Source organism: Hydra vulgaris, chromosome 10 (assembly GCF_038396675.1).
Source record: "Hydra vulgaris chromosome 10, alternate assembly HydraT2T_AEP".
Classification (NCBI taxonomy): domain Eukaryota; kingdom Metazoa; phylum Cnidaria; class Hydrozoa; order Anthoathecata; family Hydridae; genus Hydra; species Hydra vulgaris.
This window is the reverse complement of record NC_088929.1, coordinates 33,795,154-33,822,487: the sequence shown is the minus strand read 5'-3', so window position 1 is coordinate 33,822,487 and position 27,334 is coordinate 33,795,154. Positions and strand designations below refer to the sequence as shown.

Sequence of the window (27,334 nt, the reverse complement as noted above, 5' to 3'; positions counted from 1 at the left end):
GTATCATTTAAAGGAGATATTGGTAAAAAAAATAACAGAAGACTTAACTAATTTAGCAGTTTCCTTTCGAAAAAATAAAAGGTGCTTTTCATATGTTGATAACATCTTTAGTACATTAAGCTCAGATCAAAAATATTTTTACAGTATCTGCTTATCTATTCAATCAGGAGAGATTCAAATAAAATATCTAAAAGTTTTCCCAGAAACATTCATCACGGTCGGTGGCTCACAAAAGCACAAAAGCTAATCGCGTTCTACGTTTATATATTTCTACAGTAATGCCGACAAAAGAACTTGTTGAATTAGTTACAATTATTATGCAACTCTATAATTGCAATTATAATGCACCAGGATGGTTCCATATTAAATCACATTATCTGGCATTAAATGGTGCTCAAAATTTATGGTATATGGCTCAATAAACCTTTTCATAAATAAACGCCCGAAAAACTCAAAACGAGGCTTAAGTTGCAAAGGTTGATAAACAAACCAAATGGCTTCTAATAAAAAATATGCATAAGAAAATCTTCTGAAAAACATTGCGCCGCCTTCAACTGCTGCAATCGAAGTTATTATATTGAATACAGAAAACTAAAGGTTTCTAGTATTGAATTTTTAATTTTCTTAAGTATAAAAATGAAGTTTCTCCGTAGCGCAATTTGACAAAGCGAAAAAACGGTTTAGATGGTTTTAATGTTACTGGCTCATAATATCATTCGCACTCGTATTTTAAGGCAGAGGAAATTATAAAGCTGCTGAATTTACTTAATGCTCTTTACGAAAAGATGCTAAATTATTTATTTTCTTTGTAGCAGAAATAACTTTAAAGCTGTTGGAAAAGCAAGGAAACCATTGGCTTTTAGACAATTTCCAATACGCAAAAAAAAAGTGTAGACTGGCTGTGTTGATCCTAAAAACATGTAGTTGCTTAAATAGGGAAACGTTCATCAACAACAATTTAGAAATAAAAAAGTTTCAAAATAAAAACAAAAAAAGAAAGAAACAATGGCAAATGAAGGCAATAAATTTATTGACATTACACAGAATTTCCAATAGAAAAATATCTAGTGCAGTTTTTATACTTATTGATTCCGGAGAAAATGGAGAAAACATTATTTTATAGAACATCAAGCGTTTACAAGAGAATGAAAGTGAAAGTGAAAGAGAATGAAAATAGTAGAAATTGGAATTCTTTTACCACTATAAGCATTAATAATAACTAGCACAATTAAGAAGAAATATTCATGCAACGCTTCTTTTTCCTGAAAAGGACTTATGAGTAATATTATTATAACTTGGTTAAGTTTTATATAGATAAAGATGTTCAGTCTAAGCTTATGTCCTTTATTAAATTAGATATAAATTAAGCATGCCTCAGTCAGAAATTTCCCAATGTTAAGTATCATTGACTGTGTAGATGTAAAAGTAGCTGTACCTCGTTCATTAATAATGCATAAATTCTAATAATAAAGCCACACTACTGTAAAGATTTTAGTTGGCACTGCCTAAGGTGGTGGTTTTACCTTTATATCTGTTCTCAAGATTTATACAAATACAGAGAAGAATTTACGGCAGACAGAGGGTTTACAATACAACATTTTTTAAGTCCACTTGGAGTTGAACTGCTAATTCCACCATTTTTTAAAGTTGCAAATAATTCACTAAAACCGAGGTAATTCAAAGTCTGCAAATTGCAAGTGAACGCATTTATATCGTTACAATGATTCAAAGAAATATATGTTTTCATATATTTGATCGTGTTATTCTGCTAAACATGATTGGTTCTCTCAATCAAATAGTTATTGTTTGTGGAATTTCAACGAATTTTCATGAGCTAATAATAAAAAACACAGAAACTTATAGAAAAAAGTGTATCAAGACAAAAAAAGCATCAAGATTGAGTTTATTATTTATATACGATCATAAATAATTACAAATAGATGCCTCTTCAATATAATTTGGCATAAATATATAGACATTGTATTTTAGCATAAATTTGTAAATCCATATTTTATACAACAGACTGAGTACATATCAATAAAATATTTATGTTCAAATTAGTCTATTGTTGTTTATTTTTGAATTAATTTGGATAAAATAATACTGGTAAAAGATTTTTTTACATTTTGTCACCATAGGCAATATCGATTCCAAACATTTAAATTTATTATGAGATTCATTCCATTATAAAAATATTGTAAAACTTTATTTCAGAGTCTCGTAATGTACTATAACACTACACCTTTAAGAAAATCGCCAAGGTAAAGTAGCCACCTTTTAAAATGATACCTAGTATACGATTGCATACTTTTATATCAAAAAGGTAATGGAGCAAGTTTTAAAACAAGACTCGTATTTTGCCAACACTGAGAATATATTATTCGCAATTGTAAATGACGAAAGAAAAGAAGTTAGATACTCAAGGATACTCAAGCCCAGAAATACTAACGAACTCAATAGACATTTTAAACTTCCTGTAACACTAAACCTTGGAGCCAATGATTACAGTAAATTTGTAAATTGGAACATTGAGGAAGTTAATTCACCACCTTTACCGAATGTCTTTTTAAATGAAGATATTTTGAAAGCCAATGACAGTCCATTATATATTCAAAAATATCCCGTCATCATCAAAACATGGAAAGAATTATTGTAATTTTCACAAAGGCATCAGAAATGAGATATGGCTATGAAAAGCGTCATAGATTTGTAACAAACCTATTGGAATCTAGGGGAAAATGTCTAAGTTTGATTGGAAAACACAATAGAAACAAGTTTTTTTATTTTTGAAAGTTCATGTTGGTGCTTATTTTAAATATAAAATCATTTTCGTCCTTATCTGAAAAGAAGCGTTTTTAAAATTTGTTCCTTTTTTAAAACAGTAAACTATTAAAGAATTTATATTGAATCACAACAATTTAATGGATAAAAATAAAATTAAGATGAAAATTGCAAACCATAACCCCATTTTTCTCTAAAATGCTATAAAATCTAATTTTTTGTGCAACATGTATATATATATATATGTATATATATATATATATATATATATATATATATATATATATATATATATATATATATATATATATATATATGTATGTATATGTATATATATATCCATATATATGTATTTATGTATATATATAAATATATATATATATATATATATATATATATATATATATATATATATATATATATATATATATATATATATATATATATATATATATATGTATATATAAGCATGTATGTATATCTACAGAACTTGTTTTTGTGATGGCACTTAGATATTATTTCTATTTTTTTATTTAATAATTCTTGCGTACCTTTGTAGTATGTAAAGTTTTACATAAAGGCAAAGCAAGCATTTTTTTGTTATGTTGCTGTAGGCGGGAACTTGTTGAACTATTGATCAGATTTAATTAGGTGTTATTTTTAATTTTTCTTTTATTTGCCATATATACTTTTCTGCTATTTGTTTGTGAATGAGTGTTTGTGGTTAGCCCATCTTTTTTTCCATTCACCTTCAGCTAGGCCAATATATACTTTTTCTTGAGTGTAGGTTGGAGGGGGGCTATACATTTATAAATAACATTAGAGGGTCTACATTTTCCTATTATAGGGCAGTTTTCTTTATTTATGCACTTGCCGGGTGGGTATTCATTTGGTCTTTCTAAACTGATTTTCTTGTTGTGGCTTTTTACTATTCTTGACAACCACAAGCCCAAAAATTAAAAAACTTAACCACGCTCGCAAATAGTAACAGTTTTATAACTGTTTTTGAACGTCACGATGTTTATAAAGAGTATATCTTTTTAACAAAAAAAAAACAATGTATTTTTTACGTGTGGATTGCTAAATGCATGAAACTTTTAGTAGTAAAAACTATGTTGTTATTTTGATTTAATCTCGTCAAAAAATCGATTATATAGCTCTGATATCATTAATCGAGCACTCTTTCTGAATATATGCACACAGCAAAATTAAATTTATATATATATATATATATATATATATATATATATATATATATATATATATATATATATATATATATATATATATATGCATATACATTTTATATACACATATAAAATAAAGAGAAAAAAGCAATATTATAATACATTAAAATGCTGAAACTCAATTCTTGAGCACCACTATATCTGCAGCAAAATAAAAAGATTTTTTGTAAATATAACTTATAAATTTTATTTTAAAAAGGAATTTTTCATTTTTTAAATTAGGTGATTATGTGACATAAGTATTGCTGTAATCTTTTGAATAAGCATGCAAAAATTTTAAAAAACTAATATTAAAAAAGATTTAAATACTTAATAACTATAATAATAATAATAATAATAATAATAAAATAAAAACTATAATAAGTAGTTTTGAATAAATTTCAAACAATTATTAAGAATTATTTTTTTTTTTTTTGAAAAAACAATTGAATTGCATATGTAAAATGTAAAATTATTAGCATAAGAGATGTTACAGAAAATTGCTGTTGCCAATATATTTGGTGTAGAAATAACAGCACTTGGTAAAGGTAAAATTGTTTCAACAAATTGTTTAAAAAAAGAAAAACAAGATAATTAAGACGTAGTTCTACAAAAAAATTGTCAAAATTGAAAATCACTTTTCTTACACTCCAGACTGCTAAACAATATAGAAAACTTAGTAGTATTTTGGAATAACTCAATTTCTTATGTCTTAAAATCTCAGAAATCTTTTTTACTATAGCATCTTATATATTAATATAGCATCTTATATATTAATATAGCATGTTATATACTAATATAGCATTTTATATATATAAAAAAATTATATCACCTATTTATTTCTTCTAACATTTGAAATTTGATGTAAGAGTTCATATAGTCATGAGTGCATTAAAAGAAATTTAAAACGCTTTTTTAAGATTTACTAAATTTAATAAGATGGCACTGATCATTTTGTTCATTTGACACTTGCACTGTTCATTTGACACTTCCCCAATACAACACGGAGAGAGCGGAAACATCCTTACTATTTTTGTTCTAAAAACATTTCAACAATTTTATTTAGTTTTAAACTAACAAAATTGTCAAAGAATGGGAGTTATATTGAAGATACAATTTAATAGAATATTGATTTCAATCTAAAAAATACTTTTAAAACTTTTTATTGATAATTTACAACTAAAAAACTTATTTAAAAGCTATTAGTTGTTGAAAACAATGAAAAAATCTGAGATGGTCCACAAAATGGTGGTCTCAGATGGTCCACAAAACTTTTGGGACCATTGTTCCATTTGGCATGGAATAGTTCAATTAACTTTATTAGAAAAATGAAAAGAATTCAATTTAATTTAAATTTTATTATACATGTTTCTTTCAGAAATTTTCTTTTATTACTTCAACATTTATACGCATTATTTAAAAATTGTTAATTATATTTGCTTACATTCTCAACTATAAAAAGTTTTTATTTATCTAATGAACATAAATTTATCTTGAAAACATGATTTTATTTATTTTCTTTGCAAATAAGATTAAAGTAGGTGTTTAATGAAGTGGGGTGTTTAATGAAGTAATTAATGGGTGTTTAATGAAGTAATTAATGGGTGTTTAACAAAATAACATTTTGTAGTTTATGTGTAAAATAAATATAAACTATAAAACAAAGAGTAATTAAGTCCATCTGAAAAATTGTATGATAAATACAATGAATAATAATTTTTTGTCTGAAAAGGTATACCTCTGTTATCTGTTTAGCAAGTATTTGAATTTTTCTGAGTTCTTATTGAAGTTTGAAAAAAAGAAGACAATTGATTGTAATAAAGATGATAATAAAACATTAGTAACTACATATAATACATAATTATATCTAATATTTATATAGGATACAACTATATTTGTATAGTATGTAATATTATAAATAATCCCATTCTTTTTTTTTTTTTCTTTCTTTTTTTCTTGTCTATTTGAGAAGAATTATAGTAAAGATAAAGTTTAAAATAAATTATTGTTTAAAAAATTGTTTAACGTTTATCCTTTAACATTTATCAAAGTTTGTTGATTTTTATGGCAATTTGACAAGTATTTTTAAGCATTGTAAAATAATAACTCAAAAAGAAACAAAAATAAAATAAGACAAGAGACAATGTCAGTTTTTAAACAAGAGATAATTGAATTCAAATGATAAAGCTTAACAGTTGATTTATTTATTTAATTAGCATATTAGAAACAGTTTGTTCGCTGACGATACTACCATTTATTTTGTCTTGATAAGAAGCCAACACTCTTTGCTTGCAGGGGGCATTTGAGCTTGAGAAGTATTTAAATTATTGAACTTTTCTCTTTATTTGGTAATATAATGTTCAGCACCAGGATTTTGCTAATCGTATTTGATATAACTTTCATTATCTTTAATAATACAGAAGGTTTTTAGAAAATTTCCATACAACTTTCTGCAGAAAGTTGTTTTCATTTTTCATCAGTTTTAGTAGGGTTTGGAACCTTTTGCAATTTTTATAAATAAAGACCATAATTATTTCAAACTTTTTCAACTATGAGAAAATCTCATTTTTCTCATAGTTTTGTTGAATAAATTCAAAATTTTTCTGCAGAACCCTAGTGAGAAGTTTAGGTTAACTCTAAAATTATTCACCAGTTTTCTAACTAGCTTTGTATCATCAGATTTTTATTTGATCAATTTTTATCATTCAATCATCAAACTACTTACTACTACCCTAATCTTACAACTACATTAATCATACTTACTACTACCGTACTACTTTTATTTTTATCACCCAATCATCAAACTCCTTACTACTTACTCTACTATAATAGTTGTACTTAGTTTTATTCTACCTATCATTGAACTACATACTACTACCCTAATCCTACTTACTACTACCTTAATTGTACTTACTACTTCCTTACTACTTACCTTTCTACCCTAATTGTACTTACTACTTCCTTACTACTTACCTTTCTACCCTAATTGTACTTACTACTACTTACCCCATCATCAAACTACTTACTACTACTCTGAAGCTTACTGGGATTCTTTTCTTACTTTTCTTCATGACAGTTTTTGGGCTGATGTCTTTTTTTTCTTTGCTCATAAATGCGATCCTATATATTATCTGGATCCAGGCAGGTACGGAAGCTCTTATTCCTTCTCATCAGTTCTAAGTCAAGCCTCATTCAACTCGATGGTTTTCACTTTCTGGTGCAGCTGCTATATCTATTTATAATCATCTTTTTCAAAAGAACAATATTCTTGTGAATAAACTCCTTTTTTTTATTGCAAGAAATCAATGTAAAAAGGTGCGATCTGATGCTAAGCTCCATAATTCCCAGTTTACTTAATCTCATATCTTATCTCATAAGAGACTGAGAAAATCCTCAACGGTGTCATTAACAAGGTAAGTCTAACAATCCACCTCTAATTCAGGGGAAAGATCTTATTACCTCTGCCAAGGATAAAGCAGAACTACTTGCAAAGAATTTGTCTTTTAATTCAACTCTTGAAGCTTTTGGCAACACTCTTCCTGTCATTCCAGTTAAACAGGTTAACCCATTATTAGACATCTAAATCAATTTGCCTTCCATTGCCAAAGTCATTTCTCATTGAACTCATTTACGACTTGTGATCCAGAAAACATTTCAGTTTTTTTTGTGATTACAAAAGTGTTTTCTAAAACTCTCTTTAACTGTATTTATACTATTTAATAAGTGTTTAACTAAATCTCGTTTTCCTGGCTTCTGGAAAATAGTATCTGTGGTTCGAATTTTTTAAAACTCTGGTGAACACTCTGACCTCTATAACTATTAATATGTTAGAGAGTTCAGAATGCTCAATATGTTTTCCCTCTATTATTAGCAAGGTCTTTGAGCCTTTGATCAACAAATTTTTAACATTCCATCTTGAGTCTAATAACTTACTCTCTGACAATCAGTATGGTTTTCGACCTTCTTGCTCTAAAGCTGACTTGTTAACTACTGTGACTGAAAGATTTTATTGTACGTTAGATGAAGGTAAATGATTAATGATCCAATGATTAATCATCCAATGATTAAAGACGCAATCGCAAGAATTTCAAAAAATTGTTATAGGCTCAAAAGACGCAAAAGATTTGGTTTTAATCATTAAATGGTTTTAATCATTAAGAAAAACAGTTCCTGCAATTATGTTATTTATGTGTTGAAGGAGACAGCTAGTTATTTTAACGCCAAAAATTATAACAATACATGTAAATATCATTAACGATTGAAAAACAATCGATAAAGTAAATATACATACCATGGTGCACAAGTTAATAGATAAATTTAGCAATGTTATTTGTAGAGCATTGTAACTGCTCTAACTATTATAACTGCTCATTATCATGTTGCCAGAGAATTTGATCGTTTAAACGTCATCAACTCAAGCACTTTGAGTGGTTAATTTCAATTTATGTTGAAAACTTGATAAGTGAGATTAAAAAAACAAATTTTGAATCCAAGATAAACGGAATCAAAACAGGAGTAAATATGTATGTGAATGATTTATTATTGTTGAAAGATAGTTTACAAGATCTAAAAAATATACTTAACATAGTGGAGTCTTATTGTCAAAAGACAAAAATAAAAACAAAATGCGAAAAAATACGTATATTGCAATTGAGCCCAAATCCAAACGCGAATTTAATGAAACGAAACTTAGGATATATATGGTCAAAACATAGAGGAGTTGCCTAAACTTAAATATTTAGGAGTATAATTTAATACGAAATTAGGTTCGATGAAAAAAATTGACAAAAATTATATTTCTATATGCATAGTGCATAGTTTACGACATGTACCAGAAAAATTCTGCGCGTGTTTTGATGTGGTGTTTACGGAAACCGTGCATCATTTTAAATAGCTAATTGTTTTAAAATGTCATTGTATTAGTGTTATTCAAAAATTTAAACAACTCTGTTATTTAAGCAATTAGTTTTAATAAAATGTCATCAAATCAAGATAAGAAGCGAGAAAAACTTTTGCATTTTCTCGTTGAAAATCCTGGTGTACCAGACAAAACAATTTCTAAAGAGTTGCAGGTTGCTTTGAAAACAGTGCAAAGCGTTGTGAAACAATTTCAGGAAACTGGTACAATCAAAAGGAAATCAGGAAGTGGAATAAAAAAATGTTTTGTTAGACGAGATCTTCGTAAAAAACTGAAAGATGCCTTAGACAGAAAACCGAAGATTTCTGTTCGAACTTTAGCGAATAAATTCAAAACAAGTGTTTTTACTATACAAAGAGTGAAGAGAAAATGTGGTTATAAATCTAACAAAAAGAAAAAAGTTCCTCGTCGTGAAGAAAAGCAAAAAAATGTCGCAATTCGTTGTTCAAAGCTGCTCTATAAAAAATTATGTGCCAAAAAATCTTGTTTGATTATTGACGATGAAACTTATTGTGCTGCATATTTCCAATCTCTTCCAGGACAACAATATTACTCAGCAATTAATCGCAAGAAACTGAATTCTAATTATAAATGCATTGGAATGCAAAAATTTGCTAAAAAATTCTTATTTTGGCAAGCAATTTGTGAATGTGGTGAAAGAAGCTCATGTTTTGTGACTACGGGAACAGTTAACAACAAAATATACATAAAAGAATGCCTCAAGAAACGTCTTTTGCCGTTTTTAAGAATACACACGGGTAACCCGTTATTTTGGCCCGATTTAGCATCATGCCACTACTCTGGGTCAACTTTAAAATGGCTTAGAGAACATAAAGTAGATTTCGTTGAAAAATTCTGCAATACACCAAATTGTCCCGAACTACGTCCTATCGTTCTTGTCAAAAGAAAATTAAGGTTCAATGTAAAAGAAGCAGAAACATTAAAGATTTCAAAAATAAATTGATTAGAGCTACCATGAAAGTCCAGCCAAAAACCGTGCAAAAGCTGATGTCGAGTGTAAAACGCAAAGTGTGTGCGTTCTCAAGTACAAAACTTTACAGATTTTCTTAAGTGAAATTTAAGAATAATAATAATGTACTTTTAAAATATATATAACATTCAATATCGAAATACAATAGTTAAAAAAATATCCTTTAAAATGTCCGCACAGATTTTTTCTGGTACAGGACTTAATTTATTACGTCAAGTCATTTTATTCAAAATCTTCAAATGTCAAATTATTACGTCAAGTCGGATTAGCCAATTTTGAAAGTAATATATATATATAAATATATATATATATATATATATATATATATATATATATATATATATATATATATATATATATATATATATATATATATATATATGTATACATTCACATACAGGGCCGACGACACGCGTTTCAAAGTGGGAGGGGGCGCAATTATCAATTAAAATTTTAAATAAGTCCTCTATATTTAGAAACTATTTTAAAAAAAGTCCTTTAGAAAATAAGGAGGGGGGGGGGGAGTGTTTGCACTTCCCCCTCCTCCCGGTGTCAGTATAAATTCATTTCATTTTCTAAAATTATTTTTTTTTTACATTTTAAGATATTACAAAAAACTGTTTCTTTGAAAGTAAACATGTTAAAATCAAAAACAGGTTCAATTTTTACATAATTTGTGATTACAGAATGTATGAATGATTTTAACAACATTACTTTAAAAGAAATTTAGACTTTTAGCGCGCTTTACAACAAGCATTGAAGGGCCTTGGTCCCTCATAAATTTATAATATTATATTTATAAGTTATGTATTTATTTTAAAATCATTTATGATTTTAAAATAAATACATAACATAACGTAATTTTTGAACGCTAAAATATTTTACTATGAAATTTAAAGTTTATCGATGAATATAAGCCTAGTTGAAAATAGTACAAAAAATAATTCATCAACTCTTTATTCTCACGTTTGGGGCAAGTGGGCAAAAATTTTGCAGTATTTTTGTTCCCAGGCTCCGATCATCGCAATTTTTTGCAAAGCATTCGTATTTGACAAGTAAATTAAATGCTATTTATAGTTTTTCTTATATTTGTAAAATTCCCATTCATTAATAATAATCCAAGCTACTTAAAATGCACATATAACTTTTAATCCCCCTTTAACTACTTAGAAAATAACTTTATATACCAATAAATTTATTTAAAATATCTAATTTTAAATACATTTATAGGTATATAAAGCGTGCAAAACATTCAAAGTTATCCGAATCGACAGTATGTTGTTAATAATAAAATTTGTAAATATATTAAATTTTACATAGCAATTTATAATTTAGATTTAATTTCACAAACGTTTAAAAATTGCATTAAATTTTGTGAAGAAAAAGGCTATTGTTGGTAAACATTTGCTTGATGATAATATTATAAACAGTACACAGACTTGTCGAGGTTAATAATTAAGACAAATCAGGCGGGAAATGAATTAGAACACTAATCACAGCAGTGGAAACAGCTAAAAACAGACAGTTAAAAAGCTAAAGTAAAAAATAAATAAACATTAAAATATAAAAATTCAAAATGAAAATCCTGAATAAACCAGTTCATAGTTAAAACAAAAGCGCTTGTCAATGGCTTGCCACTTTTAGCCGCGACCATTAATGGTCCACTAAGTAATTATTGAGCAAAATTACAGTGGAGCGCTTAAAATGCTTATATAGGTACGCTGAAAATCCACTATAGAAGTTTGCTGGGTGTGTTTTAGCCTGATTTATTACCTTATTATCATAAACCAAACTGTAACAGTATTCCTTGACAGTAAAAAAGCTATGTATGTAAAAAGTATGTAAACAAATAACCAAGCAAACGTTTCTAAACCCAGTGACGGATTCAGGAGGAGGAGGAGGGGGCAAAGGGGGAATACATCCCCCCTCCCCTACCAGAATCTGAAAGTCCTAAAACATCTTAGAAATGGAGGATTTTTTTTTTTTTGAAGAAAAAAAAATCTAACCTTCTTCAAGGTTAAAGTCATTTTAAACCATTACTCAAAAAGCTGATGTAGAACTTAAAGATTACTTGCTGAAAGTATAAACTGTTGTACAAAGGCCTTTATATCAACACGGTGCAGTTAGTTCATAGGAGTGACAACAAATCAAGTCGAGCTAAAGCAGAATTCAAATCAATGAGGGGCCAAAAAAACGCGATTTGATAACTGATTATTTGTCGGAACTTATGCAGAGATTCATCGATCATCAGCATATCCAATGTAATCAGCACAGAAATCTCCTTATTGTGTGCTTAAAGAATACCACGCTCATTACAGTTTATGATTTAGTACCATATTAACACAAAAAAAGTTTTTTTTATGGCCACACAAACTTCTTTTTGACACTAATTGCCAAGAATACTAAAATATAATACTAAATATCAAAATTAGGGTTGTAGAAATGGAAAAAAAATGGCTACAGGAATGAGTTTTGTCACTTATTATGTTACGCTGCCACTGCATAGAACGTATAATAAAAACTTCGATTAAAAAAAAACTTATAAATACAATGATACTTATAAAAAAAACGTGAAGTAAGCAAAAAAATTTAACTACAAAAAATTTTTGATTAAAAATTTAAAATTTCTCAAATTAAATATCACGATGGAAACCAGGTTGTTTATGCGATAATTTTAATAAAAAATTCAATCGTAGCCTCGATGACCTTGATTGATAATCAAGATATCGAATATTAGGGCTTAGGTGTATTTTTTTGTACTTTTAACATCAGATTTGAGTGCTTGATTTTCAGACCTATGTTTTTATATGATTTTTAATCGGGATTATATTTCTCTAGTATAATCAATCATAAAAAAATGAGAGAGGATCTGTACTAGAGCCTCTAATAATATAGTTTTTATATTATTAATATTATTACCGCGGTATTATTCTTAAGAAAAAAATTTTTCATGTGACAACAATTAGCCGCTACAGCGATCGCATTATAGGAATTAAATTAAATTCCAATTCCATTTACAAAGAAGAAAGTGTTTGTTTACATTTTTTATTGTTTATTCCGTTCATTCTTTTTATTTTTATATTTTATGTATTAGTTTTTTTCTTTTTGTTTTTTCGTTTATTTTTTTATTTTTTTGTACATACATCGACTAATTTAAATAGAGAGAACATGCAGTGGAGTGAACATACATCGACTGACTTAAATAGGGAAATTACATGTACATGCACCAACTCAAGATTTAGATTTGGTATAAGTCAAATAATCTTAATGCCAAACCGAACCCTATCTCTTTTCCAAATTTATGTACACTCCTTGCATGTTTTCTTTATTTAAGTTAGTCGATGTATGTACACTCCATAATCTTCTTACAGTTGACTCTCGATATCTCCACAACTCGATATCTCGAACTTTTGTCTTTTTTGAACTTAATTTCTGGTCTCTTGCGCATTCGTTTTAGCCAAAATCCTCTCGATATCTCGAACTATTTTCCCGGTTTCCTGAGAATTTGAGATATCGAGAGTCAACTGTATTGAAGTAGGCAATGCATGCACACTTTCAAAATTTAGCACGGTAAAATCTATATAAAAGTAGCATTTAATAGGGAATAACTTCAAGAGGGAAAATATCACAATTGATTCTATCATTTTTATTTATTATCATTAATATCATGATCATTTAAAAGTTACCTGTTCTTTTTCATACATGGCACAGTCAATACCCGACAAACGCGTTTGTAGTGAATATTCATTTAAATCGGACATTAAGTCAAGTGACTTTTTGTAACGGAAAAAAAATTGTTTTTAAAAATGTTATTCACTTTTAAACGATTCAAGTTTGTGTAGGCATTAATAACTTTAAATTCGTCCGTCATAAATTTAAATAAGTTATGCAAATATTTATTATGTAGAATTTCCCCCGTTATATTTACTTTTTTATTTAGTAAGTGCAGTCAAAACTGCACATTTTCTGACAATTTCTTTGCTAGGCGCTCTCTCATGCTCGGTGTAGTTAAGGCAATTTAATATATTACAGAGTCTGTATGATATTTTACTGACCACGACATATTTTCGTTAAATGATTAGGTCTCTGAATAATGATGACAAGACGAAAAAAATAGACATTTTTAAATTTTTCCGTAACATAAAATAAAAATGTTTGTGGCTAAAAAACTCAGACCAGAAATTTTTTTTTTTAATCTCCAAAAAATCACGATTGCTTGTCCAGATTTGAATAAGATTTTAAATAAATACGTTATTTAGGTCAAATGAACTCTTTCTTGGTCGGTGTGCTTAAACTTTTAGTGAAAGTTGTTAAAAACGTTGTATTTTGACAACTATATATAATATGTACCAGAAGAAATTAGAGCTAGGATCTAAGGGACTTTTTCAAAAGATTTTAACTATAATCAGATTAACGCAGTTGAGCAAAATTGCTCCACCGACTCAAAAATGGTGTCCTTTAGGTTCAATATTAGGGGTATTAAAAAGATTTTGAAAGTTATATAAAAAGGTGAAAAGTTATTATAAACATTATAAAAACCTGAAGCAAAAAAATTATAATATCTGAAGCTTTTTTTCGGACATAATACGCTGACAAAATGTTAATTTCAAAAAAAGAATTCAAATAATTTAAACATTGCTTTACACGTTTAAATAATTTACACATTGCTTTTACAACTACACCGAGTGTGGAAAAATATACGCGCACATTTGAATTTTTTATTTTGTATTCATATTTTTTCTGACTTTATTTATAAATTATTTAGTTTATTTACTGATAAGTGATTCGATGAAACTGTACACAACCCATCCTTAACTCGGTATAATTTACTTTTAATCCAAAAACCTTTTAGTCACGAGTGTACATACATCGACACGAGTGTACATACATCGACTGACTATCTAAGGATAAATGCAAGGAATGTAAACATCAGAGTTGAACTCACGGCAAAACAGCTTTCAGTGCTAAACAGTTGTCTAACTATTACTTTTTAAGTTGGAATGAAGTGCCATCACCAACATGGTGCTATCACTATTATGGTATCAATTTAAATATTTTTTGAATTGGTAATTGATAAACTTTGAATCTATGTTACAACTTTTTCTGCTAGTTTAATTGCAATACCTGCGTAGACGGACGAGATGAGTTTGTGCTTTGCAGCGATAACCCAATCATGACTAGGAAGAGAAACTCGATATTCCATATACATCAATATAGGAGCTTGTTTGTTGGCAGCGGTTATTCCAATAGGGATCCGAGCTTTATCGTCTTGACTTATAAAGCACACATCCTTGGGGCCCCAAAAAGAGCAAACTTCTTCCACAATCTTTATAGTTGCTGTACAAAATGAACCATCCACGTGGCTTGAATGGAGGCCTTTTTGAGCCCGCATTAACTTGACTGGAACCGTGTGGGCGTGTCTCTTTCCTTCAAGCGAGCTCGAAAAGATAGGTTACAATCTTAGCACTTCTGCTAAGATTGTAAACTCTCTTTTCAAGCTCAGCACCAAGCTCATCCAACGATTTGAGGCTCTTTAAAAGTAATTAAAAAATTATCAGTGAATAAGTTCAGAGGCTGAAAAGTTATATTGAGACCTAAAATAATCCATTAGAATTTTTTATTAACTAAAGTTGTACTCTCATCAAATACACTCTGATCATGTACTCTCATCAAATACACTCACATCAAATACAGTGGGCAGCAGATCCATGTTCAGCAAGTTGAATAATGACACGCAATATCTCAGATTGGTCTACCTCAATAGTAGGGCGACCGATTCCGCCACGTACTTTAAGAGCTTTTTTCGCTTCCGGGTGGTCAGCGAACACCTACAGTACCGAAAGAACTATACAAATTAGTTAATGCTCATTTTCTACAATATTATTATTGTAACTTATTATTATATGATGCGATAAATATTACCTAATTCATAACTGTTTTCTTTTCAGCCCTTGATTTTTCTTTTGACTTCATATTTCCAATCAACTTGTTTAGATTACTCGTGAGCTTCTGGACATTGGCCTTCTTCATTTTAATGGTTTCTTGTTCACCATCGGTCCATAGGCCACTTCTTTTTCTGCTCTTCATAGCAACTATTTCTCGATTCAAAACAACGATCTCTGCTTTGATTGTGTCTTGAGCATGAGTCTTGGCCTTCTTCGACTCAATTTGAACTGTGCTCAGGATATCGTGTTGAAAAGCATCTGGCGTGGTATGAACGATATCTATTGGCTCAATAGATTGATCTGAAAAAAGCTGGAACTCTAAAGAAGAAGAACTGGCATGGGAAGGAACAAGATTGCTCGGATGTTTGATGGGCCCAAAATGACATTAAAGAACCTTTTTGTTTCAAGACCATTGAGGTATACTTTTGAATCAAAGTCTTTACTTGAACCTCCAAATCTTGCTTTTCCTTGATGTCATTCCATATTTTATGGACTTTTTTTTGACTATCGGCTTTTTCTCGAACGGATGATCATTATTGTAAAATTTTATAAGGGAATTTAGAAGACTATTTTTATGCATCTTTTAATATACAGACAACAATGATCTTTGACACTTTTGCCACATTGAAAAAATAATAAAAGAGTATGCTTTATGTAATGATTGCTGCACAACTAATTCCCTTCGGACAATCATTTGTAATACTCGCTTTAGACAATCATTTATAATTGCTACACAAGCAATTCCCTTTGGACAAATATTTGTAAAACTCTATTTAAAAATCATAAATGATATCAACACTATGACCTTGGCGACGAATTTCGCAAAAAGAATTAGCACAAAAACCCGTAGCGATCAACTAATGATATATATGATATGAGAAACTACCAAGGGTTGAGCAATATATAATTAATTGCAATATATTCAATATATTTACATATACAAAAATAAAATTTAAACAAATATCAGCACGAATTTCTTTCCTATATTACGATAAATAAAAGCATAACATTCCCTTACGTTAACTTCATATAAACACATGTTTACATAAAAAAATTATATAAAGTGACGTTCTTTTCTAATGACCCCCCTCCCCCTTGTCCTATCTTGTCCTTTTAATCTGGACCCCTCCCCCCTCCCACCTATTTGCATGACGTCCTTTATGGCCCCTTTTCTCAAATGTTGAACAATAATACGTTTTCTCCAACTAAATAAACCTCTCGAATATCTGATTTAAAGAAAAGGTTGGAAAAAAGAAAGACTAGATGAGCAAACCCTATCATGACGATAGCGAAACCAGTTTTGCATTCCGTCAAAAAAAAATTGAAGAAGCTCATTGAAAAAGCAAATAAAACTACATGCAAATATTATTCAATTGAGGAGACAAAATCATGCTCGTGAAATAATAACGCCAAATAAAAAACGACGAAAAGAAATCTTTTAACAATTATTATTGTCTGTTGTCTTCCATTTATGTTGGTAGAAAGTAATACCTTTAAAGAATTTGTTTTTTGTTTAAATCCAAAGTACCAAGTGCCTTGCCGAAAAAAGTTAAGATCTTTTTAACTGATTAATATCGAGGAAAAATTTTACGTCGAAATTTTAAGTCGAAATTATTGTCAATTAAAGTTTTATCTGTTACTACTAATGGGTTGGTGATATGTCAAATCTACAGTTACATATCTGCAACAGCACATTTCATTTCTGAAATACTAATCTCATCGGTTTTTAGTTGAGATTTGCATACCTAAATGGGCGCCATAAGGCAGACAATTTAAAATTGAAATCCTGAAATTGCCTTAAATCCTAGAAAAATTTAAAATTGATAATAAAACAATATCCGACAACGCCAACGTACGCAACTGTCTTTAATTTTTTAAAAGTTAATTTAAACATTTAACCAATAAGATGCATGGGACATGTTTTGCAATAAGTTGTTTAAAATGTCTTAGAATTAGTTGAAGAAGGTGAAAAAGATAATTTGACAAAAATTTTTCATCACAAAAACATTAACCAAGTGAATTGTCATATGTTTCAATCATTCTTCTCAACTTAATGATTTATAAGAAGTCAAATTCGACAAGGCGTCGAAAAAAATCACATTTTTTATTTGATTCAAGATGAGAAAACTCGTTGGCACTCCACATTTCTCGTGGCAGAAAGAATGCTTAAACTTCACTACTATGTAAAAAAGTTATCTTTATTTCGAATAACAATACAAAGATTTGAGAAAATATTTGCTCGATGAAGATGAAATTGTTAAGTTAAAAGAAAGAGTAAATGCATTAATCAAGTATCAATCAATCACGCATTATTCAAGTAAGTGTATTTACTATTAGCAGTGTAAGTGTATTAAGTATTAAGTAACCATTAAACTTAAATCAAGTAAGAACATGTTGCATCAGCTTGAAAGTACCTTACTTTCTGGCAAGGCCGGTGCTAAAGAAGGGAAATGTGCGGGAGAAAGGAGGGAGGGATGGGGGTGGGTAAGGCCTTTCCCCCATCATTGAAGTTTTTGTTTATTTAGTTGGCAAATTTGACCCTTTTAGACAAGTCAGTCGGCAAATGTAGACCATTTAGACAAGTCAGTCGGCGAATTTCAAAAAAAAAAGGACCTTTTTGTTTTAATCAGCAAAAATTTCAATGGAACACCACGTGACACCTACTCGCGCCGGCCCTGTTTTCAGGCCTATGCAACATGTTCTTTAATTATTCCAAATATAAAGTAAGAGAATAAAAAAATATTTAAAATGCGTGAAGAAATTTTTGTTGAATTATCAAAAAAAAATTTCATGAAACAATTCCAGTTAACTTAAAAATTTATCATTTGACGATAAAGATAATGATTCGGGAAAAGATGGTGACAAAAATGTAAGTTTAGATTTAAAATAAAGAAATCGTGGTTATATTAAAATTGTCAGTGCATGAGCAAAATATTTTAGACTTTTGGTATCAAAATCAACATGTGTCTCCAGTATTGTATTGTATTTTAACCATGATTTTTTGTACACCTGCTACCAGTGCACCAAGTGAGCCCTTTTTTTCTGACGCATTGAACAATTTGTATGCAAAGCGACACAGAATGACAGCTGGATGTTTTTAAATGTTGATGTTTTTGTATGAAAATTTAGAACTTCTTAATTTAGTTTAAAATTTAATAAATGTAATAAGGAAGCATTTTCTTAAGATAATTGTTTAATTTATTTTAGTTTTTAAATAAATATTCTTAAATTTATTATTTGAACTCTTTTGTGGTATAAACAGTCAAGTTGATTATAACATGAATAAACAATTATTTTATAAACAAATTATTTTGTTTTATTACTCACATCTATATATTTACTACTCACATCTATATATTATATCCAAAAAAGAATATATATAGAATAGGGCGAGGATATAGTATATAGTAGTATATAGTAGTATATAGTAGTATATAGTAGTATATAGTAGTATATAGTAGTATATAGTAGTATATATTTGTAACAGCAAAAGTAAAAATAATTGACAAAATGTAAATCATAGATTGTCAGATTACAGTTTGTTTTTGTGAAGCTCATATTGTAACTTTCACTAAGGATAGCTGCGAGCTGTGGTAACATTAGAGCTTATCGAGGCTCGCTTTAAAACTGTTGACAGTTGGAGAACCGATTACTTTATCTGGTAACATGTTCCATGTATTGGTAATGTGATTGTTAAAAAATTGGAAACGAGCTAAATTATTGCTGTACTTTTCAGGGTGAATTCTTTCTCTGTGATTTACTCTTGGTGGAATTGTGATGAAAGGAAAGTGCTAGTTGACTATGTCGATGTTATAAATAATTTTGTATTTTTGGATGAGGTCACCTCGTTTACGACGTTCAACAAGAGAAGATAGGCCAAGTTGTAAACATCTGGACTTGTAGTCTAACTTTTTCAGTTTGCCTGGTATTTTTATGGCTCTGCGCTAGATTGATTCAATAGTTTGTTCATCCTTCACCAAATGAGGGTTCCAAGCTGGAATTGCAAACTCAAGTAAAGGACGGATGTAGGTGGAGTAGAGTTTTTTCTAAAAAGAAGCATCACGAGATTGGAAAGTGTGTTTAGGATGCCTAACATTTGATTTGCTTTACATGAGGCAATGATGGGTTGGGTTTCTACTTTAAGATCATTGGTAATTTGAATTCCCGAGTCACGCTCAGAGGTGGTTGCTTCCAATGTAGTTCGAGTCGTTATTGAACAAGGGCCTAATTCATCCATTGAGTACTTGAAAGGAGTTAATTTTTTTTTACCAAAGTGCATGACCTTGCATTTCTTTGCATTTAGCTCCATGAGCCAAGATTTAGTCCACTGGAACATTTATCAATACCTGATTGAAGTTGAAGTTGAGCAGCAAGTGAGTTGACAATGCTTAGGATTTTAGTGTCATCTGCGTAGATCTTACAACTGTTTTCTTTGCTTATTACATCCGGCAGATCATTGATGAAAATGACAAATAAAATTGGACCCAAGATTGATCCTTGCGGAACTCCACTTGTCACAAGTAACCAATTCGATTGAGTGTCGCCAAGGATGACTCGTTGAGACCTGTTGAGTAGAAAAGCCAATTGAGAAGATTACTTTTGATTCCGTACATTTTTAATTTGTAAAGCATTCGTTGATGTGGGACTTTGTCGAAAGCTTTAGCAAAATCCAGAAATACAACGTCAACTGGTAGATTTCTGGCTATATTTCCAGTTAAGAAGTCCATTGTTTCAAGGAGATTTGTAATGCATACTTTTTTCTCTAAAAATCCGTGTTGACTATTTGATAAAAGATTGTTTGATTTTAGATGCTGCATGGTTGCCTTCATAACTAATTTCTCCATTATTTTGCATGGAATCGAGGTGAGGGATATTGGTCTATAGTTTGAATGATCAATTCTGGAGCCCTTCTTAAATAAAGGTGTTACATTTGCTTTGAACCATGAGCTTGGAATTTCACCATTGTCAAATGACTTTTGAAAGATGAGAGTAAGTGGAGAAGACATTGAGGTAGAATAAAAGCGTAAAATGTGAGGGCTGACATTATCTACACCAAGTGATTTAGATATATCTAGGGCTGAGAGTTCCATTAGAGTAGCAAGAGTATCGAAAGATTTGCTACTGAGGGTTGTGTTAGTTCTACGATCAAAACGGGGAAGATTGTTATTGGATGGCTCTTTGCTGAAAACTGATTGAAATTGATTGTTAAGTGAGTTGGCAATTGTAATTTTTTCAGAGCTAATGATCTCACTGGAACTGGTGATTCGCATAGATGAGATCTGATTTGTTACAGAGCGTTTACTATTTATGTATGAAAACAGTCTTTTAGGATTACGCTTATCATTGGCAAGGGCAATTTCGAAAGATTTCAGAGAAGAATGACTTAATTTTTTAACAAACTTTCTATTTTCCCTATATTCCCTAACCAGTGATGTGATTTTCCATTTTGAACTTACGTTACGAACCCAGAGCGATTTTTTAAGACAAATAAGAGATAATTGTTCTTTTGTCATCCATGGTTGTTTTTTGGGGGATGGTTTGTTTGGCATACAAGGGATGAATTGAAGACAACATTCATTGTATTTGTTGAGCCAAAGTTGGTAACATTGTTCTACGTTTAAGACTTAAAAAATAGACGACCAGTCAACATTATTGAATTCTTTGTTGATTTTTTCGTAGTTACCGTGCTTGTATATAAATTTAGAGCTGTTGAAACGTGATAATTTTATGCTGGAAGTCAGTTTGTAATGCCAGGTGATAGTGCAATGATATTGATCAGACAAACCGAGTGGAGGACCGATGTTGATTTTGCTAGCACGATATGAAGAGTTACATATGATGAGATCAAGAGTGTTTGTCATAGGGCGATTAGCAGGTTTGAAAGTAGGGACAGTGACGATTTGGTGAAGATGATAATCTTGAAAAAGAGAGACAAATGAAGAACTGAGACCAATTTTACTAGAGGAAAAGACTAAGTTGGAAGTCCAAGTAATCTCTGGGAAATTGAAGTCACCAGCAATGATGATACCGTTGTATTTTTTAGTTAATATTAAAGTTTTGGCATGGAAAATAGCACTTGAAATCTCTGAGAAGGCTTCGATACCGGAGGATGGAGGTCTATAAATGCAGCCTAGGAGCAGAGTTTCATTCAAAAGCTTTAGTTCAACCCATAATTGTTCTGAATATTAAGGAATACAATCTTTGTGTAGTACGGATTCCTCTATTTTGTTTAAGATGATTCTACTGTTTAGATATATAACTACACCTCCTCTGATTTGGTTGCGACGGTCTGAACGATAGAGGTTGTAGTTCTGAAGAGAAGGAGTTGATTGGTCATTGAACCATGTCTCGGTGATAAAAATAATGTCAAAGCGTTGTTTTCTGCAAGTAAGGACAGTCCGATGAGTTTTATTGGATTGAGGAAGGTTGCATTGGTGTAGAAGCACGAAAGATGAGATAATTTGATGGAAGAGCTGGTCTTGTTAAAGAATGTTAAACTAGTGAAATGTTGAGAGCGACTGAATGGCTTCAGCAGCTGATTTCCATTTGAGGAATGGACTCCTCTCTCTTCCAATGATGTTGACTGTTTTGGATGTGTCAATGCATTTGATTTTTTCGCTGCGGATGACAAATCGAAAGGATTTGTCAAGTAAATCTTTTGTCAATAGTTCTGCATTTTCTGTAGCACGCTTTTTGTTTAAGTTGTTGAATGTTTCTTGTTCGAGAGGTGTACGGTCTGGGCAAATGTAGACAGATTTTAATTCATCTATTGAGGCAAGTCGCTTTGCATTAGATAAGAGATCATTGCGGTGCTCATTCGAGTCAAACTCAATAATGATCAATTCATTTGGTTCAGCTGCTATTGTAGTTAAACTGGTGGTATTGTTGATCTTTTTTTTTGAAATGCCCAACAGCTTTAAAAGCAGCATTATAGTTAAGTTTTTTAAGCATACTTTGAACTGAAATTTGTGGTCAAGCTCGGAGATGATGACTTTGGCTGTTGAAAAAGATTTGCTTTTAGAGTAATATTTTCAGTTTCAAGAACAGATACGCGGGTGAGAAGCATGCTGACTGTGACTATTAGTTTTGATATCGTAGCATCAAGCTTTTGAGAAGCAGCTGAATGGTTACCTTGACCAAGGCCCGGCCAGTTGGCTGCTAGAGCTACAAGTTGGTCAGTTGAATAAGGTGTGGTCATTATCATCAAGATTTACAAATTGCTCAATCTGATATTTTATATTTGATAAGAGGGCTACCACTCTGAATAACAGTGGATTACCTTTTGGTCGAGATCTTTTTGAACTTTTTATTCCTTATTACACAGGGACTAAAAAGTTTCAGTATGTGTTTTTTTCCGTGAATATAGTTAAACAATTTTTTTAAATCTAACAGATCTCATAAACAATGCATCGGATTTACAGATTTTTTTAATAATTACAAAAAAATAATTTAACCTGGGGCCAATTCGAAGAGTTTATTGGGAAAATAATATTTCATTTTAAATACTATTAGTTATGTATATTTCTTTAGAATTACAGTATTTAAGTGTTTTTTTTTTAAATATTCACTCGAAATTGAAGCAACTCACAAAAATTGCCATCATTAACTACTGATGAGTTTTCATTTATTTCAACGATTGGCCCATCATCGTGATGACCTTACAGAGCAACTTTCTGATGACCAAGAAATATTGTAGATTTAATTATAAGCTTTGATGGATTCTCTTTAGCCTGCTTAAGCCTTTCTTCGTTGGATAAATTAGGTACACCTGTAGACGGACATTTATATGTTCTGATGGAATCTGATTCTGTCAACATAGCAATTGTGATATGCATGGCAATCATGTAATTGTAAATCTCCATTCTTACGCAACAGCTTTAAATAGCTTTTCAGAAGTAAAGTAACTAGCTTGAAAAATGGTACTTGACTGTATATTTCCCTAACTTTTGCAAAAAGAAAGTAATACTTACAAAAAATTCTATTAAGTCATTCTGAAATCATTACCCTTTGAAATTTATGTATATGTTATTAACGTAATACCACGAGTCAGATAATCTAATTCTTCTAGTTTCGACTTTAGTGGATTTTGAACAAGGTATTTAAGTCATTATCCCTGCAACTCCAATGAGTTGTATAATGACCTACTTAAATTACATGGCCTACTTAATTACTTTTAATTTAAGTAGGCCATGGTTGTATAAGAAAAGATGGTAGGATCGGGAGTAGTTTCCTCGCCACCAAACTCTTTCCGATTTTGAACAGTTATAGAAGAAGCTGGTAAACTGACCACACTTCCTTTTTCATCTGTGATACAAATCTCTGACAACTTAGAAACGTCAACCGATCTATCATGGGTTCATGATTAATAAGTACAAGGGCGAGGATCAGGAATATCAGTAGATCCCCTTATATCTTAAAGTTTAAAAAATAATGATATTGAAAATTAGTATTACACTCTATTTTTTTAAATTTATTTATTTGTTTAAGGCTGTTACCGTTTTGTGTTTGTAAACAATTAAAGAAAACTTCAACTTTTTTGTGGATAAAATATGTTTTTTACATTTACTAATATATATATAATTTTTTATATTTGTATTCATTTATATACAAGATTTAAAAAATATATAAATGTTTAATTAGTAGTAGGTATAGATGAGAAGAATTTGGTGGAGAACAATAAACTTGTAAACTAATGTACACTTGTGTGCAGATTTGTGTACAATGGTACTTTAACTATTACCCTTTTCTTTTTATATGTATATCTACATATAAAAGGGCTACGGTACATTTTTATATTATGTATTATATTTATATAAAGAATTAAATATCACAGTTGCAAAAGTTATAATTTGTAAAACTACAATGTCTTTATGATCTGTTGTGTTTTTTATCGACACAGCCGAATTTGAAGTGGTGCCTACAACTTGGTTAACCTCAGAAAAAGGCACTGTCTTTTGTTAGTGGCTGTCTGCATCAACATGTTCTAATGCAAGAAATGCTGTAAAGAAAAGGATAAATCCTGAACAGTCTAGACTGTCTTACAATGTTATAATAAAGTCATACAGGTTACTAGTTTTTAACATTTTATAAAAAATGAAGAAATTTGCCAATGATAATAATAATTTGCATTTTAATTGTTCTTAGATAATTATTTATTAACGTGTGAAAAATGCAAAAATGACAAGTGTGAGCAGAGTCGGATTGGCACAAAGGGGCCCGGGGGAAAATACCCTAACCTCCGTCGTCAGTCTGACCCAGAGTGTAAGCATAAGCTTATCTATAAATGTTAATTTCAACAAAAAAAAAAAGTTTAAAAAACGGAAAAAATAACACTAAGAAAAACAAGAAAAAAAGCAAAATCAAAAGCTAAAAGCATGAATTTTGAAAAAAATATGATTTTGACTTAAAGTTTAAGTCAAAATTATATTTTTACAAAATTCATGCTTTTAGCTTTTAAGTTAAACCTTTCTTACAAAATAGATTATAAATTGATAACTAAAAAAATTAAAATTTTTTAGGAATAGTATTTTTATTGGTTTTGAACATAAAAATTAGAAGATGATGAATATTTATTTGGTAAATATTTAGTATATTTAGCTTAAAGAATAACGATTGTGAGAAAGGCTAACAATAAATACAATCATGAATCATATTAGGGAGTTTTTTAAATTTATTATAATTGATACTGCACAAAGCAATGTTGGCATAATTAAGATGACAATGGGTAAATGAGTTTTAAACAAAGTGGATTTACAAAAGGTTTTAAATGAGTTTTAAACAAAGTGGATTTACAAAAGGTTTTAAATGAGTTTTAAACAAAGTGGATTTACAAAAGGTTTTAAATGAGTTTTAAACAAAGTGGATTTACAAAAGGTTTTAAATGAGTTTTAAACAAAGTGGATTTACAAAAGGTTTTGCCGATGCTACTTGATATTTTACCTTCCAGATACTTTATACGATCTCTCCATACTCCATTTTCGTCAAGGAGGACACCAAGAAATTTTAATGAGGCTTCCCTTTATATATCGCAATCCTCAATACAAATTTTTAGAGGAATTTGGCCTCGTTCGCGATAGCGATGGAAAAAAAGTATACTTTGTTTTAGTTAGATTTAACTTTATACTTTGTTTTAGTTATACTTTCTGATTTAAACAGTATTTTATATGTATAGGGCATTGAAAGAATCCGCCCATAGTACACAAAATTCCCCTAAATAATATTTTATGTAAAATTATTTCAGGTTTAGTTGATAAATAGATTTATCTTAAATAAATATGATATACGCATATATTACGTTTATTTTTAGGTTTTATTATACAAAAAATTTGAAATACTCAAGGAGATTAATTTTCTTTGCATTTCAAGGTAAATTTTAAAAGCTATATACGTTTGATTGGCTGAAATCCATGTCTTTTTACGTATAGTATGTATACGTACACAATCGTATACGTTCTGATAACTCGATCCTTTCTGCCAAAACACGTGTGATCAGTTTTTCTACTTATAAATATTTCTTACAATATTCTCTACATCAAAATCTAATATTGATTTAATCACAGAGCTGACGTAAAAGTTTCTTCAAGCAGAAATTAAATATAATCATTCTTTTAATAGCATACGTCCTTAAATATTTTAAATTATTTTATGTTCTGTTTCTACTTTATTTTAAACTCGTTGATGTATTTAAATGTAATGTATAAAACAACTTAGCACCGGCAAAGTTCGTTTAACTTTGCCAATCGAAGTTGAACAGTGAATATTGGTTAAACTTCGATTATGAAGTTTAACAGTTAAACAAATAGTAATATTTGCTTAATGAATAAATAATGTACCCGTTTAAAGAACAGCGCTATTCGTTTTACGAACAACACTATTCGTTTAACGAACATCACTACTCGTTTAACGAATAGTAGTATTCGTTTAACTTCGATACCGAAGTTTAACGAATAATTATTCGTGATTTGAATAATAAAAACACTATTTGCTGGTGCTTATAAACAACTTCACTACGAAAATTGTAAAATAATATCATTTAATTACTGCTGAAAACTTTAAATTAAACAAAGCTATTTTATAAGGCTTACAGTGGCGGATCCAGCATTTTTTGGTCTTTGAGATAGCTAACTTCCAGACATGGAGCAAACTCCAAACATTTATATGTTTATACTTATGTCAAATAAGGATGCTTTGCAAAAAATTGCAATGATTGGAGGCTGGGAACAAAAAAGCCCCAATTTTTGTGCCCCGCTGCCCCAAACGTGAGAGCAACAAGTTGATAAAATATTTTTTGTACTGTTTTTAACTAGATTAATATTCATCGATAAATTTTAAATTTCATAGTAAAATACTTTAGCTTTCAAAAATTATGACCATATAAAGTTTAAACCCCCCTCAATTTGAGGGGGTTATAAATTTTATATGGTCATTATTTTTAAACGCTGAAAGATAATACTATGAAACTTAAAATTTATGG

General features: G+C 29.8%; 2 protein-coding genes across 2 annotated transcripts in view; both read right to left on the bottom strand.

Moving 5' to 3' along the window:
* The window catches only part of LOC101234822 (huntingtin-interacting protein 1), a 167,091-nt gene extending 143,876 nt beyond the window's left edge, over window positions 1-23,215 (bottom strand). The window contains exon 1 of the mRNA XM_065807880.1: window positions 23,176-23,215. The gene's annotated coding sequence lies outside the window, so the exon portion shown is untranslated. The remainder of the gene's footprint in view (window positions 1-23,175) is intronic.
* LOC136086290 (uncharacterized) lies at window positions 20,376-21,374 on the bottom strand. Its single transcript, XM_065808583.1, has one exon. It carries the CDS (start codon window positions 21,372-21,374, stop codon window positions 20,376-20,378), a length of 999 nt encoding a protein of 332 aa, XP_065664655.1.
* Window positions 23,216-27,334: the final 4,119 nt, after the last annotated feature.